Genomic DNA, 20,905 nt, shown 5'->3' with positions numbered 1-20,905 from the left:
TGGCTCCTAAATCATGTGAAAGCAAAAAATGAAGTTACAAGAATACTACCTTTTATAATTGCCCATGTATTTACCTTTTTTTTTTTTGGTACACAGGCCTCTCACTGTTGTGGCCTCTCCCATTGCAGAGCACAGGCTCTGGATGCGCAGGCTCAGCGGCCATGGCTCACAGGCCCAGCCACTCCGCGGCATGTGGGATCTTCCCAGACCGGGGCATGAACCCGTGTCCCCTGCATCGGCAGGTGGACTCTCAACCACTGCGCCACCAGGGAAGCCCGCCATGTATTTACCTTTAATTGAGGTATTTATTTTTTCATATGGTTTCCAGTTACTGTCTACAGTCCTTCAATTTCAACCTGAAGTACAGACACCCTTTAGCATTTCTTCCCAGGCAGGTCTAGTGGTAACAAACTCCCATAGCTTTTGTTTAAGTGGGAATGTCAAAATTTCTCCTTTGTTTTGCTGGGTATAGGATTCTCGGTGTATAGGTATCTTCTTTCAGCATTTGAATATATCAACCCACTGTCTTCTGGCCCTCAACATTTCTGATGAGAAATCTGCTGAAAATCTTATTCAGGATTGATTGTATGTGACAGGTCATTTCTTGCTGCTTTAAACATTCTCTCTGTGTCTTTCTATAGTTCAATTATAATGTGCCTTGGCATGGGTCTCTGAGTTTATTCTACGTTAGAGTGTGTGGACTTTCTTGGATGATTATATTCATGTTTTTCAGGAAATTTGTTAAGTTTCTGTCTTTATTTCTTCAAATAATCTCTCTTCCTCCTTCTCGCTTTCCTTTCCTTCTGGGACTCCCACAACGTGTATGTTGATCCAATTGATGCTGTCCAACAGGTCCCTTAGGCTCTGTTTGCTTCAAATTCTTTTCCTTCTGTTCCTCAGGCTTGAACATTTCAACTGTATTATTTTCAAGTTCACTAATTCTTCTCCCTGCTCAAATTGGCTTCTGAATAACTCTAGCAATTTTTAAGTTTTCAGTTATACTTTTCAGCTGCAGAATTTATTTTTGGCTTCTTTTCATGTTTTCTATCTCTTTACTGATACTTCCATTTTGTTTATATATCATTTTCTTGACTTTGTCCACATCTTTCTTTAGTTCTTTGCATATTTTTTTAAAGAAGATGTTGGGGGTAGGAGTTTATTAATTAATTTATTTATTTTTCCTGTGTTGGGTCTTCGTTTCTGTGCAAGGGCTTTCTCTAATTGTGGCAAGCGGGGGCCACTCTTCATCATGGTGCACGGGCCTCTCACTATCGGGCCTCTCTTCTTGAGGAGCACAGGCTCCAGACGCGCAGGCTCAGTAGCTGTGGCTCACGGGCCTAGTTGCTCCGCGGCATGTGGGATCCTCCCAGACCAGGGCTCGAACCCATGTCCCCTGCATTAGCAGGCAGATTCTCAACCACTGTGCCACCAGGGAAGCCCTGCATATTTTTAAGATCACTGTTTTAAAGTCTTTATTTAGTAATCTGTCACCTGGTCTTTTTCAGGGACATTTTCTATTCATTTCTTTTCCTTTCAATGGGCCATACTTTCCTGTTTCTTTGTATGCCTTGTGATCTTGTTGTTGTTACTGTTGAAAACTGGACATTTAAACTTTTTAAGATGATAACTTTGGAAACCAGATTCTCCCACTTCCTCAGGGTTTGAAATGGTTGTTTTGTTTTATTACTGTATGGTGTCTCTGTACTGGAGATCATCCTGAGGTGTAAAGTTAGCCTTGTCAGAGCCTGTGTATTTCCCTGGGCATGCACAGTGACCACCTATATTCCCCTGTAAGTGTGGTTGCTTTTGAATGTCTTAGCTCTTGATGTTAGGAATGTAAAACAGTGCAGTGCTGTGGCAAACACTATGGTGGCTCCTCAAAAATTAAATAAGGAATCATCACTTGACCTAGCAATTCCACTTTTGGGTATATACACAGAAGGACTAAAAGGAGGGGCTTGAACAGATATTTGTATACTCATGTTCATAACAGCATTATTCACAATAGCAAAAGGTAGAAATAACCCAAATTTCTAGTGATAGATGAATAGATAAACAAAATGAGATATCTACATACAGTGGAATGTTATTCAGTCTTATAAAAAGAAGGAAATTCTGATACATGCTATAACATGAATGAGTCATGAAAACATTATGGTAAGTAAAATAAGACAGACACAATGGGACAAATACTCTGTGATTACACTTATATCAGGTACTTGGAACAGTCTAATTATACATAGAGACAGAAAGCAGAATGGTGGTTACCAGGGGATGTGGAGAAGGAAAAATGGAGAGTTACTGTTTAATGGCTACAGAGTTTCAATATGAGATGAAGGAAAAATTCAGGAGATGGATAGTGGTGATGGCTGCACAGCAATGTAAATGTACTTAATGTCAATGAACTGTGTTTTTTAAAATGGTTTAAATGATCAATTTATGAACATGTGATATCACTTATATGTAGAATGTGAAATATGACACAAATGAACATATCTACGAAACAGAAACAGACTCACAGACATAGAGAACACACCTGTGGTTGCCAGGAGGGTGGGGGGAGGGAAGGATTGGGAGTTTGGGATTAGCAGATGCAAACCATTATATATAGAATGGATAAACAACAAGGTTCTACTGTATAGCACAGAAAACTATATTCAATATCCTGTGATAAACCATAATGAAAAGGAATAGGAAAAAGAATATCTACATAACTGAATCACTTTGCTGTACAGCAGAAATTAACACATTGTAAATCAACTATACTTCAATAAAATTTTTTTAAATGGTCAACTTCTGTTATGTATATTTTAATGTAATAAATAAAATGGCAGCAAGAATACTATGATTCATTTATAAACAAGTATTTATATGTAAGTACAAATACAGACAGAAATGTATCTGAAACGATGATCACCAAAATGCTTGTGGCTGTTATCTCTGGGTGGTAGGATTTCAGAGTGATTTTAACTTTCTTATTTATACTTTTCTGCATCAGTGTGTGTATTACTACCTTTATAGTCATGGGGGTAAAAACGCAAGCTAACTATGTTCATTTGAGGAGAGGGGCAAAATGAATGTTCTAAATTCACTCCAGTGTTGCCTATTATGAGTGCTCTAAATGTGTTACATTTGGCTGAAAGCTAAAAATGTGGACTACCTTGAGTCCTCCATAAGAAGATAAGAACTACTTGTGTTTATACTTTGCTTTAAGTTACTACTATTTTTCTTTAAATGTTTTACTGAAGTATATCATACGTACATACATATATCACACACATAACCATAAAGCCACATAAACTGTCACAAATTAAACACACCCATGTAACTAGGAATCAGATGAAGAAACAAAATATTACCAACATAACATGAGGTCCTTTTATGTCCCTACTAATTCACCATGCCCCCAACAAGGGAAACCAATATCCTGACTTCTAAGAGCATAGAACAGTCTTGCAAGTACTCTTTTTTTCACTAATATATTCTTTAAATCCATTCACCTTGACTGCTAACATAAAACCAAATGAGGATTGGTTCAAGATGGTGGAGTAGAGGAACATGCGCTCACTCCCTCTTGTGAGAGCACTAGAATCACAACTAACTGCTGAACAATCATTGACAGGAAGACACTGGAGCTCACCAAAATGATACCCCACATCCAAAGACAAAGGAGACGCCGCAATGAGACGGTAGGCGGGGCACAATCACAATAAAATCAAATCCCATAAGTGCTGGGTGGGTGACTCACAAACTGGAGAACACTTATACCACGGAAGTCCACCCACTGGAGTGAAGGTTCTGAGCCCCACGTCAGGCTTCCCAACCTGGGGGTCAGCAACGGGAGGAGGAATTTCCAGAGAATCAGACTTTGAAGGCTAGAGGGATTGATTGCAGGACTTCGAAAGGACTGGGGGAAACAGAGACTCCACTCTTGGAGGGCACACACAAAGCAGTGTGCACACCAAGACCCAAGGGGAAGGAGCAGTGACCCCATAGGAGACTGAACCAGACCTGCCTGCTAGTGTCAGAGGGTCTCTTTGCAGAGGCGGGGGTGGCTGTGGCTCACTGCGGGGACAAGGACACTGGCAGCAGAAGTTCTGGGAAGTACTCATTGGCATAAGCCCTCCCGGAGTCTGCCATTAGCCTTACCAAAGACCGACAGGCTCCAGTGCTGGGTTGCCTCAGCCCAAACAACCAACAGGGAGGGAACTCAGCCCCACCCAACAGCAGACAAGCAGATTAAAGTTTTACTGAGCTCTGCCCACCAGAGCAACACCCAGCTCTACCCACCACCAGTCCCTCCCATCAGGAAGCTTGCATAAGCCTCTTAGATAGCCTCATCCACCAGAGGGCAGACAGCAGAAGCAAGAAGAACTACAATCCTGAAGCCTGTGGAATGAAAACCACATTCACAGAACGATAGACAATATGCAAAGGCAGAGGACTATGTACCAGGTGAAGGAACAAGATAAAACCCCAGAAAAACAACTAAATGAGTGGAGATAGGCAACCTCCCAGAAAAAGAATTCAGAATAATGATAGTGAAGATGATCCAGGACCTCAGAAAGAGAATGGAGGTGAAGATTGAGAAGATGCAAGAAACGTTTAACAAAGATCTAGAAGAATTAAAGAACAAACAAACAGAGGTGAACAATACAATAACTGAAATGAAAAATACACTAGAAGGAATCAATAGCAGAATAACTGAGGCAGAAGAATGGATAAATGAACTGGAAGACAGAATGGTGGAAATCACTGCCACAGAAAAGAATAAAGAAAAAAGAATGAAAAGAAGTGAAGACAGCCTAAGAGACCTCTGGTACAACATCAAATGCATGAACATTCGCATTATAGGGGTCCCAGAAGGAGAAGAGAGAGAGAAAGCACCCGGGAAAATATTTGAAGAGATTATAGTCAAAAACTTCCCTAACATGGGAAAGGAAATAGCCACCCAACTCCAGGAAGTGCAGAGAATCCCAGGCAGGATAAACCCAAGGAGAAACACACCAAGACACATAGTAGTCAAACTGACAAAAATTACATATAAAGAAAAATTATTAAAAGCAACAAGGGAAACATGACAAATAACATACAAGGGAACTCCCATAAGGTTAACAGCTGATTTCTCAGCAGAAACTCTACAAGCCAGAAGGGAGTGGCATGATATACTTAAAGTAATGAAAGGGAAGAACCTACAACCAAGATTACTCTACCCAGCAAGGATCTCATTCAGATTTGATGGAGAAATCAAAAGCTTGAGCACCACCAAACCAGCTCTACAACAAATGCCAAAGAAACTTCTCTAAGTAGGAAACACGAGAGAGGAAAAGGACCTACAGAAACAAACCCAAAACAATTAAGAATATGGTAACAGGAATATACATATCGATAATTACCTTAAATGTGAATGGATTAAATGCTCCATCCAAAAGACACAGGCTCGCTGAATGGATACAAAAACAAGATCCGTATATATGCTGTCTACAAGAGATCCACTTCAGAACTAGGGGAACATACAGACTGAAAGTGATGGAAAAAGATATTCCATGCAAATGGAAATCAAAAGAAAGCTGGAACAGCAATACTCATATCAGATAAAACAGAATTTAAAATAAAGAATGTTACAAGAGACAAGGAAGGACACTACATAATGATCAAAGGATCAATCCAAGAAGAAGATATGACAATCATAAATATATATGCAACCAACACAAGAGCACCTCAATACACAAGGCATCTGCTAACAGCTATAAGAGGGAATCGACAGTAACACAATAATAGTGGGGGACTTTAACACCTCACTTACACCAATGGACAGATCATCCAGACAGAAAAATAAGGAAACAAAAGCTTTAAATGACACAACAGACCAAATAGATTTAATTCATATTTATAGGACATTCCATCCGAAAACAGCAGATTACACTTTCGTTTCAACTGAACACGGAACACTGTCCAGGATAGATCACATCTTGGCTCACAGATCAAGCCTCGGTAAATGTAAGAAAACTGAAATCCTACCAAGCATTTTTCTGACCACAATGCTATGAGATTAGAAATAAATTTCAGGGAAAAAAACATAAAAAACACAAACACATGGAGGCTAAGCAATACATTACTAAGTAACCAATAGATCACTGAAGAAATCAAAGAGGAAATCAAAAAATACCTAGAGACAAATGACGACGAAAACACAATGATCCAAATGATGCAGCAAAAGCAGTTCTAAGAGAAAAGTTTACAGCAATACAATCCTACCTCTAGAAACAAGAAAAATCTCAAATAAACAATCTAACCTTACACCTAAAGGAACTAGAGAAAGAAGAACAAAAACTCCCCAAAGTTAGTAGAAGGAAAGAAATCGAGATCAGAGCAGAAATAAATGGAATACAAACAAAGAAAACAATAGCAAAGATCAATAAAACTAAAAGCTGGTTCTTTGAGAAGATAAACAAAATTGATAAGCCTTTAGCCACACTCATCAAGAAAAAGGGAGAGGACTCAAATCAATAAAATTAGAAATGAAAAAGGAGAAGTTACAACAGACACTGCAGAAATACAAAGCATAAGAGACTACTACAAGCACCTCTTGCCAATAAAGTGGACAACCTGGAAGAAATGGACAAATTCTTAGAAATGTATAACCTTCCAAGACTGAATCAGGAAGAAATAGAAAATATAAACTGACTAATCACAAGTAATGAAATTGAAACTGTGATATAAAATCTTGCAACAAAGAAAATTCCAGGACCAGATTTCTTCCCAGGTAAATGCTATCAAACATTTAGAGAAGAGCTAACACCCATCCTTCTCAAGCTCTTCTAAAAAAACTGCAGGAGAGAAACACTCCCAAACTCATTCTACAAGGCCACCATCACCCTAATACCAAAACCAGACAAAGACACGACAAAAAGAGGAAATTACAGACCAATATCACTGATGAATATAGATGCAAAAATCCTCAACAAAATACTAGCAAACAGAATCCAACAACACATTAAAAGGATCATACACCATGATCAAGTGGGATTTATCCCAGGGATGCAAGGATTCTTCAATATATGCAAATCCATCAATGTGATACACCATATTAACAAATTGAAGAATAAAAACCATACGGTCATCTCAAGAGATGCAGAAAAAGCTTTTGACAAAATTCAACCCCCATTTATGAAAAAAACTCTCCAGAGAGTGGGCATAGAGGGAACCTACCTCAACATAATAAAGTCCATGTACGACAAACCCACAGCAACATCATTCTCAATGGTGAAAAACTAAAAGTACTTCCTCTAAGATCAGGAACAAGACAAGGATGTCCACTCTCATCACTATTATTCAACATAGCTTTGGAAGTCCTAGCCACGGCAATCAGAGAAGAAAAAGAAATAAAAGGAATACAAATTGAAAAAGAAGGAGTAAAACTGTCACTGCCTGCAGATGACATGATACTATACATAGAGCATCCTAAAGATGCCACCAGAAAACTACTAGAGCTAATCAATGAATTTGGTAAAGTTGCAGGATAGAAAATTAATGCACAGAAATCTCTTGCCTTCCTATACACTAACAACGAAAGATCAGAAACAGAAATTAAGGAAACACTCCTATTTACCACTGCAACAAAAAGAATAAAATACCTAGGAATAAACCTACCTAGGGAGACAAAACACCTGTATGTAGAAAACTATAAGACACTGATGAAAGAAATTAAAGATGATACAAACAGATGGAGAGATATACCATGTTCTTGGATTGGAAGAATCAACATTGTGAAAATGACTATACTACCCAAAGCAATCTACAGATTCAATGCAATCCCTATCAAATTAGCAATGGCATTTTTTACAGAATTTGAACAAAAAATCTTAAAATTTGTATGGAGACACAAAAGACCCCCAACAGCCAAAGCAATCTTGAGGGAAAAAAACAGACTTGGAGGAATCAGACTCCCTGACTTCACACTATTCCACAAAGCTACTGTAATCAAAATAGTATGGTACTGTCACAAAACCAGACACACAGATCAATGGAAAAGAATAGGGAGCCCAGAAATGAACCACACGCTTATGGTCAATTCATCTATGACAAAGGAGGCAAGGATATACAATGGAGAAAAGACAGTCTCTTCAATAAGTGGGGCTGTGAAAATTGGACAGCTACATGTAAAAGAATGAAATTAGAACACTCCCTAACACCACACAGAAAAATAAACTCAAAATGGATTAAAGACCTAAATGTAAAACCAGACAGTATAAAACGCTTAGCGGAAAACAAAGGAAGAACACTCTTTGACATAAATCACAGCAAGATCTTTTTGGACCCACCTCCCAGAGTAATGGAAATAAAAACAAAAATAAACAAGTGGGACCTAATGAAACTTAAAATCTTTTGCACAGCAAAGGAAACCATAAAAAAGACGAAAAGACAACCCTCAGAATGGGAGAAAATATTTGCAAATGAATCAACAGACAAAGGATCAATCTCCAAAATATATCAACAGCTCATGCAGCTCAATATGAGAAAAACAAACAACCCAATTCTAAAATGGGCAGAAGACCTAAATAGACATTTCTCCAAAGAAGACATACAGATGGCCAAGAGGCACATGAAAAGCTGCTCAACATCACTAATTATTAGAGAAATGCAAATCAAAACTACAATGGGGTATCACCTCACATCGGTTAGAATGGGCATCATCAGAAAATCTACAAACAACAAATGCTGGAGAGGGTGTGGAGAAAAGGGAACCCTCTTGCACTGTTGGTGGGAATGTAAATTGATACAGCCACTATGGAGAACAGTATGGAGGTTCCTTAAAAAACTAAAAGTAGAATTACCATATGACCCAACAATCCCACTACTGGGCATATACACACAGAAAACTGTAATTCAAAAAGACACATGCACCCAAATGTTCACTGCAGCCCTATTTACAACAGCCAGGTCATGGAAGCAACCTAAATGTCCATTGACAGATGAATGGATAAAGAAGATGTGGTACACGTATACAATGGAGTATTACTCAGCCATAACAAGGAATGAAACTGGGTCATTTGTAGAGATGTGGATGGACCTAGAGACTGTCATAGAGTGAAGTAAGTAAGAGAGAGAAAAACAAATATTGTATATTAACACATATATGTGGAATCTAGAAAAATGGTACAGATGAACCGGTTTGCAGGGCAGAAATAGAGACACAGATGTAGAGAACAAATGTATGGACACCAAGGGGGGAAAGCAGGGGGTGGGGTGGTGGTGGGATGAATTGGGAGATTGGGATTGACATATACACTAATATGTATAAAATAGATAACTAATAAGAACCTGCTGTATAAAAATAAAGAAATAAAATTGAAATCGAAGACTAAATAAAGCTATGTAATCTAAAAAGAAAAAAAACAAAAACACACAAAAAAACAAATCAAAGACTTTGGAAGTGTTTCAGTGGTAAACCTTCATATGCAAGTAACATTTAAAGCAATCACATTATTTCAAAGTTATACTTTGTCTAAAGTAACCCCCACCCTCCTTTTTTGGTATCACCATAAATGTAGTAAATTGTCTACTATATGCCAAGTACTGTCCTAAACATTTTACATACATTCACAGATTTAATTGTCAGTACAGTTCTGTGAGATTCAAAGAATTTTAATAGGGACAGGTGGCTAATTGATAGCAGTGATGGTTTAAATCTGGTAGTGTAAGGACTCCAAAACCCACTATTATTTTTCTGATATCATGTTAGTTAGCTAACTAATAAATTGCTATGAATGAGAAATAACAGGAACCATGAGGAGAAAGACAGAGCTTGAACATCATTTAACCAGATAAATGAGCTATGGATGTGAGAAGGTATACAATAAGCAAAGCACAAAACAGGAATAAACAAGGTTTGTGAGACACTAACTGAATTTATGTGGTTTCTAAAGATGACATGAATCAATTGTTTGTGCTATTATTGTCATACATTGTCATAGTTCTACATATGTTTTATGCCCCATATTATTACTTTTACTTTAAACAGTCAATAATTATTAAAAAGAAACTCTTAAAAGAGAAAAACATTATATTTACTTACATACTTATAATTTCCAGCATGCTTCATTCCTCTGGGTAAATCCAAATTTGTATCTGGTATGATTTTCCTTCAGCTTACAACTTCCTTTAACGTTTCTTGTACTGTAGACCTACTAGCAACAAATTCTCTTGGCTTTTGTATACAAGTATCTTTACTTCACCTTTGAATGCTGTTTTCATTGGACTCAGAATTCTAGGATAATGTGGGTATTTTTCTTTTATTGTATCAAAGATGTTCTGGTTCGTATTGTTTCTGATAATAAAATTTTAATCATTACCCTTTCCTCAGACTGTTTTATCTCTTTATTGTTACCTTTCAGTAATTTGCTTATGATACGTCCTGGCAAGGTTTTCTTTGTGTTTATCCCGTTTGAAATTGGAGTTCCTTGGATCTGTGGTTTTACAGTTTTCATCAGCTATTATATCATGTGATCCTTTCTGGACTCTTTTCCTTCTGAGACTCAAATTACATGTTGGATCATTTGATTTTTTTTTTTTTTTTTACTTTTTTCTCTCAGTACTGCAGTTTGGATAGTTTGTATTACTATCTTTGATTTCACTGATCTTGTTTTCTGTAGTGTATAATCTGCTTGTTCAACCCATTCAGTGAAGCTTTCATTTTGCTTCACTTTATTCTAGATCTTTCATCTGAGTTCTACTTTGTTCTTTTCAATATCTTCTATTTACCTCTTCATTATGTTCATGTTTTCCTTTGAAACATATGTTCATTATGTTTTCCTCTAAATCCCTCAACATATTATAATAGCTGTTTAAAATCCCTGTCTGCTTATTCATTTGATCATCTATTTTTTTTCTGGGTCTATTTATATTTCCTGATTTTTCTCTTGATTTTGGGTCACACTTTCCTAGTTACTTTTCATTGGATGTTGAACACTCTAAATGTTTCATTTTGGGGTATCTGCAATTTTGGTAGTTCAGCCTTAAAGAGCTTTAAAGAATGTTCAGCTTTATTTTGGTAGTTCAGCTTTCAAGACTTCTTTTAATTTTTATTTATTTTTATTTTATTTTTTAAATTAATTTTTATTGGAGTATAGTTGCTTTACAATGTTGTGTTGGTTTCTACTGTACAACAAAGTGAATCAGCTCTACATATATATATATCTCCTCTTTTTTGGATTTCCTTCCCATTTAGGTCACCACAGAGCACTGAGTAGAGTTCCTGTGCTATACAGTAACAGATCTGCTTTTAAGCTTCGTTGGTGTGGGCATATGGTAGCCTTTAAGCTAGGGCTACTTTCACCTTAATATTAAGGCATGACCCTTCTGCAGTCTCTACTGAATGCCCCAGATATTCAACAAAGTCTCTTTACTGTGTCTGGTCAGAACTCTACCATCTCTCAATCCTCTGTTAACTCTGGGAACTGTCTAGCTTATATTATAGCCCCCTCCTGGTAGTTGTTCTGTCCCCAGTAACTGTTCTTCGCCTAGCCTCCTAAAATCTCATTCTAAGTATGCACAGCTTAGTAGTCAGCTAAAGACTCAATGGGACCCTGTGCGGATATTACAGCTTTTTCTTTGGATATTGCTCTTGTTCTGATACTCTGCCCCACAAGTTCCAGCCACTGCAGCCTCCCTGAACCCTAGTCTCTTCCTCCTCAATTCAGTGAGAACACCACACTCTGCTTGGAATCTCCTTCCACAGCTACGACTCTGAAAGTCTCCCTAGGCAGAAAATGAGGACCATATTAGGGCTCTCTCCTTTTGCTTCTCTCTTCTCACTGATCAAAATCCTGCACTGACAGTGATCCAATGTTTGAAAACAGATGTTTCACAGCTTTTGTCCAGTTTTTTCTTTATTTACAATGGAGTGCAAGCTCAAATCCATAACCATTACTCCATCATGGCTATGAATGTAATTCCCCTCTGTAATTATTTTTTATTTATTTACTTTTGGAATATCTTATTTACAAGTATTTTTTTCATTTTTATTTTTTTAATTGAAGTATAATTGCTGTACAATATTATATAAGTTACAGATGTACAAGTTACTATCTGTACAGATGTACAGACAGCGATTCACAATTTGTAAAGGCTTTACTCCATTTACAGTTATAAAATATTGGCTATATTTCCCATGTTGTATAATATATCCTTGTAGCTTATTTTTTTTTCCTTGTAGCTTATTTTATACCTAATAGTTCATACATTTTACTTCCCTACCCCTATATTGCTATTCTAATTCTTTTTTAAAAGGAGTGATATGGTGATACCTCTGTTATTAATTTTTCTCCAATCATGAAAGTGTTAAAAATCATAAAAGTTTTAAATGTTACTCTTTGCAAGTCACCTTAGTTTTAAGTAGTACTCAACAATAATCAACTTTATTTAGAAACATATTTTGCTCAATTTACAGCCATGCTAAGATAAACTGTAGCAAAAATGGAACTGCATTCCTTACATACAATTTATTTAATTTGAATTCCATAAAACCATTTCTTTGTAAGTAGGAAGAGGTTTCTTTACTTTTTTTTTCCAAATGGCTTAAAACAACAAAAATTTATTCTTTAATTGTAGTGATCAGAAGTCTAAAATTGGGACTTCCCTGGTGGTCCAGCAGTTGGGACCCCACGCTCCCAAAGCAGGGGGCCTGGATTCGATCCCTGGTTGGGGAACTAGATCCCACATGCCGCAAGCTAAGAGCCTGCATGCCGCAACTAAAAGATCCTGCATGCGGCAATGAAGATCCTGTGTGCCGCAACTAAGACCCAGCACAGCCCAATAAATTTTAAAAAACAAAAACAAAAAAGAAGTCTAAAATCCAGGTGTTGGAAGGGCTGTGTTTCTTCTGGAAGCTTCAGGGAAGAATCCATTTCCTTGTCTTTTCTAGTTTCTAGAGGTCAACTGCATTCCTTAGCTTGTGTCTTCTTCCTCCATCTTCAAAGCATAGCACTCTAACATCTGGTTCTGTGGTCACATCTCCTTTTCTCTCACTTTTTCTCAACATACTGCCTCCCTCTTATAAGGACTCTTATGAGCCCACCCAGATAGCCCAGGATTAATCTCCCCACCTCAAGATCCTTAATTTAATCAAATCTGCAAGTTCCCTTTTGCTATGTAAGGTAACATATTCACAGGTTCTGGGGATTAGGACGTGGACATCTTTGGGAGGCCGTTATTCTGTCTACCACAGAATGTGAGCGCCTGCTTTGTTTCCAACAGTAACCTGGACTCTAGGAAATCACAGATGAATGAACATGGCTTCTCCCCCTTGAATAGCTCAATGCCAGGCTGGAGGAAAGATTTTAGTTCTTATCAAATGTAAAGATCTTTGAGTTGATTATATCTTGTTTTTCTTACTATAATTAGAAAGCAAATAATTAGGGCAGCCATAAATAATTAATATAAACTATGTTTTATAGATGTAGATACAGTTTACTTTTATGAACTAATGCAAAATACACCAAGATAAAGAATAGGAGATGTAAAATAATAATTTACCTCTTATTTGCCTGTCAACAACTCTCATTTCCTTTCTTATCTTCAATGACCATTCATTCACCTGGGAAAAATTTTACAAAAGGAATTATAAGAGAAGTCAATATCCCCAATTCACCACATTTTAAAGAATTTTATATTAATTCTACATTTATTCCTGACACAAGCTAGAAATAATATAAATCTATTTTGAAAGAAACAGCCTTAGGGCCAAATTCTTTTTTTTTCCTCTCTGACCAAATTCTGTGTTCTTTTTTCCATCTTTTTATTCACAGTACATAGAAGTCTCAAACTATTCAAAGATTCCTATCTGAAGGCAGTATGAAGCACTTTATACAAGCTCCCCAAGAAAGTTCAGTACCCTGCAGGTATATAAACATTTTTCATGAGGTGCCATGGGCATAGAAAGGTTTTATGGGCATCAGAAGATTTTCAATTTCTATACATAATTATTAAAAAAAAAAACTTCTCTGCCTATGTGATAAGAATTCACCTTCTCCTTCTCCCCTTTAACAATTACACTTTTTCATTTTACAAAAGAAATATATTCCTCTAACCTATGTGTCTCTTCTTACCATGATAGGTTTCCCTGAGAGGCAAAAACCTCTGAAGCACTAAACATAGGGCCAACTAGAAATACTGCTACAGGTGTTGAAAAAGTAGTGAATGACTCTAATTATTACCAAATTCTTATGCATTTCTTTCTAATTCTTCAGTTTCAAAAATGAAGGAAAATCTGAGTTATCAGCTAATAAATCATTAAAACTAAATTTTACATTTAATCAATTATTGCTTTTTGGCATATGACACAGAAGTTCAAAAAACTAAGTGACACTGACAAAGAAAAATCCTTTCCACTACCATCTACTTATTTATATTAACAATGTTTCTCATCATTTGAGTCTAATAAAACATAAAATAGGGCTTTCTTCTAGTTGAGACTCCTCACGATGAGGCTGTCTTCTCTGCATCACAGCCATGCCATCCAAGGACCCTCTGCAGTTGGCGCAGCCCTTCAGACACAAGAAGATGACCACAGCCATGGCACACTGGCTCCTTAGGTGAATGGGTTACCCCCAGAGATGATCCAACCACGCACAGCTACAATACAGCTACAAGTTACTGGGACTGGTTCTGCTTCTGGACAAGGAGCAATTTGCTGGCATGGACCTCGGTGTCTGTGTGAAGGGTGGTGGTCACACAGCCCAGCTTTTGCAATCCACCAGTCCACCTCCAAAGCCCTGGTGATCTTACTATCAGAAATTTGTGGATAGGCTTCCAAAAAGATAAAAGATATCCTCATCCTGTATGACTGGGCATCGCTAGTAGCTGCAAATTCAAACATTTGGAGACCCTGGTGTCTGCAATTACTACCAGAAATCCTACCAATAAGCCCATCATGAGGATCAGGGTTCACCTTTATAATAAGCAATGGTTGTGGGATTTAAGGTAAAAAATAATAAAACAGGAATGGAATTGATGCTAACACTTTAGCATTCATCCATGAATACATGAACTAAATGGCATTAAAAAATTAATATCCTGGGCTTCCCTGGTGGCGCAGTGATTGAGAGTCCGCCTGCTGATGCAGGGGACACGGGTTCGTGCCCCAGTCCGGGAAGATCCCACATGCCGCAGAGAGGCTGGGCCCGTGAGCCATGGCCGCTGAGCCTGCGCGTCCGGAGCCTGTGCTCCGCAACAGGAGAGGCCACAACAGTGAGAGGCCCGTGTACAGCAAAAAAAAAAAAATCATATCCTTAAGATGTATTTCCAATAAATTTCACTTTTTAATGACTTGAAAATTATTTAACAAAATCTGTAAAATATTTATTATTCATCAACTCTAATAACTCCACCCAGATGAAATATTAAAGCACTTAAAACTGTATGGTTATACAATTTTAAAAGTTAATGTTAGCTTTAAATATATATATACTTTTAAGTGAAATTCACGTAACTATACTTAGCCATTTTTAAAATAAATTTTATTTATTTATTTATTTTTAAAAGTTTGGCTGCTTTCGGTCTTCGTTGCTGTGCACAGGCTTTCTTTAGTTGTGGCGAGCGGAGGTTACTCTTTGTTGCGGTGTGCGGGCTTCTCATTGTGGTGGCTTCTCTTGTTGCACTGCATGGGCTCTAGGCACATGGGCTTCAGTAGCTGTGGCATGCAGGCTCAGTAGTTGTGGCACATGGGCTTAGTTGCTCTGCAGCATGTGGGGTCTTCCTGGACCAGGGCTTGAATCCGTGTTCCCTGCATTGGCAAGCGGATTCTTAACCACTGCGCCACCAGGGAAGCCCTACTTAGCCATTTTAAAATGTACAATTCAAGGGCATTTAGTGCCTTTACAATGCTGTGCAATCAACAACTCCCTATAGTCTCAGAAATTTTTCAATATATCAGAAGAACACACTATAACCTATAAATAATCTTCCCCTATGGCCATCCTCCCTCCCATTCCCTGGCAAAAACTAATTTGCTTTTATGTCTTTTGATATGCTTATTTTGATATTTAATACAAAAGAAATCATATAATACGTGGTCTTTTGTGTCTGGCTTTTTCCATTAGGTATAGTGGTTTTGAGGTTCATCTATGTTGTACCATGTATCAACAATTTTAGTTGTTTTTTTTTTTGCTGTGGACTATTTTTAAAGCCTTTATTGAATTTGTTACAATATTGCTTCTGTTTTATGTTTTAGTTTTTTGGCTGCGAGGCATGTGGGATCTTAGCTCCCTGACCAGGGATCAAACCCTCACCCCCTGCACTGGAAGGTGAAGTCTTAACCACTGGACTGCCAGGGAAGTCCCTATCAACATTTTTTATGGCTAAATAATATTACCTTGAGTGTACATACAACACAAATTGTTTATCCATTCACCCAGTGACGGACATTTGGGTTGCTTCCATGTTTTGGTTACTGTGAATATGAACATCTGTATACAAGTATTTGTCTGAGTACCTATTTTCAATTCTTTTGGGTATAAACCTAGGAGTAAAATTGCTGGGTCATATGACAGTTCTATTTTATATTTTTGAGGAACTCCACAACTTTTTTTCAAAGGGGCTTCACCATTTTACATTCCCACAAGCAATGTACAAGGGTTCCTATTTCTCCACATCCTTATCAACACTTGTTATCTTCCAATTTTTTGATTATAGCCAATCTGTTGGACCTGTTGAAAGAGCATCTCATTATGATTTTGATTTGCATTTCCTTAATGATCAATAAAGTTGAATATCTTTTCATGTGTTTGTTGGCCATTTGTATATCTCCTTTGGAGAAATGTCTATTGATGTCTTCTATCCATTCAGCTGTCTTTTTATTGTTAAGTTATATGAGTACTTTATATATTCTGATAGTAAACCCTTATCAGATATATAATTTGCAAATATTTTCTCCCATTCCATAGTTTATCTTTTTACTTGTTTGATAATGTACTTTGATACACAAAAGCTTTTAATGAATTCCAATTTGTCTATTTTTTTCTTCTGTTGCTTGTGCTTTTGGTGTTATAGCAAAAGAATCCATTTCCAGATATGAGGTCATGAAGACTTACCTTTATGTATTTTCTGAGTTTTATAGTTTTAGGTCAAAGACTTTAATTTCGGTCTTTGATCCAAGTTAATTTCTGTATATGGAGTGAGGCAGGGGCCCAGCTTCGTTTCTTTGCATGTGGATATCCACTTGTCACAGACCTTGTTGAAGAGACTATCTTTCTCTCACTGAATGATCTTGGCACCCTTATAGAAAATCAACTGGCCACAGATGTATGGGTTTACTTCTGGGATCTCAATCCTATTCTATTGACTGATCTATACATCTATCCTTATGCTATTACCACAGTTTTAGTTACTATAGCTTTACGATAAGTTTTGGAATCTTGAACTGCGGGTCCTCCAAATTTGTTTTTCTTTCTCAGTATGGTTTTGGCTATTTGGAACCTGTTGTAGTATTCCATGTGAATTTGTGGCTCAACTTTTCCATTTCTGCAAGAAAGGCATTTGGAGTTTTGACAGGCACTGCATTGAATCTGCAGATCACTTTGGTGGTACGGCCATCTTAACAACGTTAAGTCTTGCAATTCATAAACTTGGAATTTCTTCCTGTAATTTTTTGTAGTTTTCAGTGTACAAATGTACTGTTTCTTTGGTTAAATTTATCCCTCAGTATTTTAGCATTTTGGATGCTACTGTAAATGAAATTTTTAAATTTCCCTTTTAGATTTTTCATTGCTAGTGTAAAAAACACAACTGATTTTTAAAATATTTACCTTGAAACCTGCAACTCTGTTGAATTCACTTATAACTAATTTTCTGGTGCCGAGGAATCTTTAGCATAGTCTATCTGTGGAATCATGTTATCTGCAAATTAATAGGTTTACTTCTTATCAGTGTGGGTGCTTTTTATTCCTTTCTCTTGCTCTACTGCTCTGGCTAGGACTTCTAATGCAATGTTGATTAGTAGCAAAACATCTGGTGTCTTTGTCTTGTTCCTGCTCTTAGGGAAAAAGCTTTCAGTCTTTCACAATTTATAATGTATAATGAAGTATAAGGTGAGCTGTCAATTTTCATAAATGCCCTTTATCATGTTAGGGAGGCTCCCTTCTATTCTTAGTTCGCTGAGTGTTTTTATCATAAAAAGTATTTACATATTTTTGTTCCAAGTATAATTATTTCAAGCATAAAAGTATTACATTAGGAGAAATCTATAGGAGAAAGTGGAATAGAAAAAAATAGAGATTCTCGTTCAAAGAGAAAAAAATAATGAAAACTGTCTGACTATAAATAAGAACTTGTGCATATATGTTTTAAATGAACATTGATAGGTATCGAATCACTGTGATACTTTTAGAAGTGTCCTAACAATTCTATTCAAACACAACAACATTTACTATATACAAAAAATCATACCATTTGCAACTGTTAAAACTCATGATAAAAATATAAAATACTGATTTACAAATGTCCAAGGGGAACACAGGTACTCAAAATTACTGTAGGTGATACACCAGAAATATGAAGACACTGTTATAATCTAACCAGAACTTTCAGAAAGAGCAGGAAAGAAAATTCAACATTCAAACAGTCAAATATTTACTGAGCACCCACTACAACCTGTTCAATGTGCCAGGCACCACTCAATGTGCTAGTGATATAGCAGGAGACAATATAAAGACTTATGAACCTACATTCTAATGAGGACAGACAATAAGCAAATAAACATGTAAATGTATACTAGGTCAGAAAATTAGTGCTAGGGAGAAAAATAAAGCAAGGAATAGGACAAGGGGAGTTGGAAAAGGATTACTTTATACGTGAAGATGAAAGAAATTTCAATGGCTGAGTTGACTTTTGAGCAGACCTGAAGACACCTGCAAGGGAACCATGTGACTATCCACTATCCAGATGGGGGAGGGGCTATGGCATTTTACTCTGTGTAAGAACAAAAGGCACTAAGAGACCTAGGCAAAAGAGTGTCCTTCAATACAGACTAAGGAATGGGGGTACAAGACCAGGTTTGATTAAATAATTTTTAAAATTAATTTATTTATTTATCTTTGTCTGCACTGAGTCTTCGCTGCTGCACACAGGCTTTCTCTAGTTGAGGTGAGCAGAGGCTACTCTTCGTTGCAGTGCACAGGTTTCTCATTGTGGTAGCTTCTCTTGTTGCGGAGCATGGGCTCTAGGTGTGCGGGCTTCAGTAGTTGTGGCATGTAGGCTCTAGAGCACAGGCTCAGTAGTTGTGGTTCACGGGCTTAGTTGCTCCGCGGCATGTGGAATCTTCCTGGACCAAGGCTCGAACCCATGTCCCCTGCATTGGCAGGTGGATTCTTAACCCCTGAGCTACCAGAGAAGTCCCTGATTAAATAATTTTTGTTTGAACTAGCAACTTTAATAAAACTATTTCATTTCAGGTTTATAGAAAAAATATTTATCATCTATTACACATAAATAATCATATAAGGCAGTGAACTACTCCTAATCCTGTATATGATACACTAAATCTGTTTAATTTTTTTTTTCCAGCAGTTACTGGAATTCCAGGAACAATGCCTAGTATAAATTTCACAATGCAAATTTAAACCTGAAAATTAGGCAGAATGAACAACTGCAGTGGTTTTTAAGCTTGGTTTTAGTAGCAGAATCCTTCAAATAAATGTAACATGGAACTCCACAGATACAAAAAAGATTATGATAATGTACATTTATCACGTAAGTTCAGGTTCAAAACTTTTACTAATATAAAGCAAATAAATGAGAATACTCTGTCCCGATGAAAGATAAAACTCTAAATTAGTTGTTATGATGTTATACCAACTTCAGCATCCAGTGTCTTCTGTATTGTTTTACATGTCTAGTATTGAAAAATTCTAATTCAAAGAGATTAAGAAACTATTTTATTACATCTGTTTACCATTACAGTTACTTAACAATTTGCCTTTTAATTTAAGGCTGTCCATTGTTTAAACGAATCTAGAAGACTGAAAGCAAAGTCATTTAAAAATGGTTGTTTCAAAATTTATCGTTACATTATATAACTGCTCATGTTCATTAAGGGGTGAACATTCAATTTAAGACAATAAATGGCAACAGTGAAATGACTTTTGTAAAAACACACTGCTGCATTGTTTGCAGTAGCGAAAGTCTAGAAATTACCTAAATGTATATCAACAGGAGACTAGTTAAACACATTAGAGAATTTCCATAAGTGAACAGTATATTCTAATTAAAGAGAGAAAGGCAATTCAGTGAGGACTACCCATGGAATTAATTCTCAAAATATAAATGAAAATAGCAAGGTAAAGAATGTGTACAGTATAACATTACATATGTTAAAGGGAGAGAAAGAGGAAAGAGAGGGAGAGGCTAAAGGAGAGAAGGAAGCAGCAGGAAAGGGGAGGAAGAGAGGGAGGTGAAAAAAAGGGAGAGAGATATAAAAATATGTCTCTATACAATCATATATTATGGAATATCGACAGAAAAATCCACAGGAAATTAGGCTGCCTTCAAAGATAGAAACTGAATTAATTTGTGAACAGGAGTGAAAGGGAGATTTACTTTTTCCTGTAATTTAGGATACACTTTGCTGCCTTTTGAATTTTATAATATGTGCAAATATAACCTATTTCAAGAAATACTTATTAAAAATATAACATAAAAAAGAATTATGAAAAAAGTCCAGGTTCAGAAGCTGCTTTAAATCACCCCTGTTTGGAATAAATACTTTAAAATTCTACCTTGTAATATTAGAATATTCATTAAGGCTATTTAAAAAAAATTGTTTTAGATGCCACACAGTCTTCTCTGTTAGACAACTACCCAAAACTTTAAAATAGTTCAATGTGAACCCAAATTTTGCTTCACTTTCGTA

At 36.8% G+C, this 20,905-nt stretch overlaps 1 protein-coding gene across 3 annotated transcripts in view; it reads right to left on the bottom strand.

Annotated features, from left to right (window-relative positions):
• Positions 1–20,905, bottom strand: part of RNF103 (ring finger protein 103) — a 127,466-nt gene that overhangs the window by 45,027 nt on the left and 61,534 nt on the right. For 2 of the 3 annotated variants that reach the window (XM_022556039.3, XM_022556041.3), the window contains one exon: positions 13,537–13,597. The exons of the other annotated variant lie outside the window; for it this stretch is intronic. In XM_022556039.3, coding sequence (XP_022411747.1) covers positions 13,537–13,597 — 61 coding nt within the window. The remainder of the gene's footprint in view (positions 1–13,536; positions 13,598–20,905) is intronic. 3 annotated transcript variants of the gene reach the window in all.

Source organism: Delphinapterus leucas, chromosome 13 (genome assembly GCF_059928025.1).
Source record: "Delphinapterus leucas isolate spDelLeu-1000000601 "Yukka" chromosome 13, BTC_Dleu_Yukka2, whole genome shotgun sequence".
NCBI lineage: Eukaryota > Metazoa > Chordata > Mammalia > Artiodactyla > Monodontidae > Delphinapterus > Delphinapterus leucas.
This window is presented reverse-complemented; position numbering and strand designations above follow the sequence as displayed.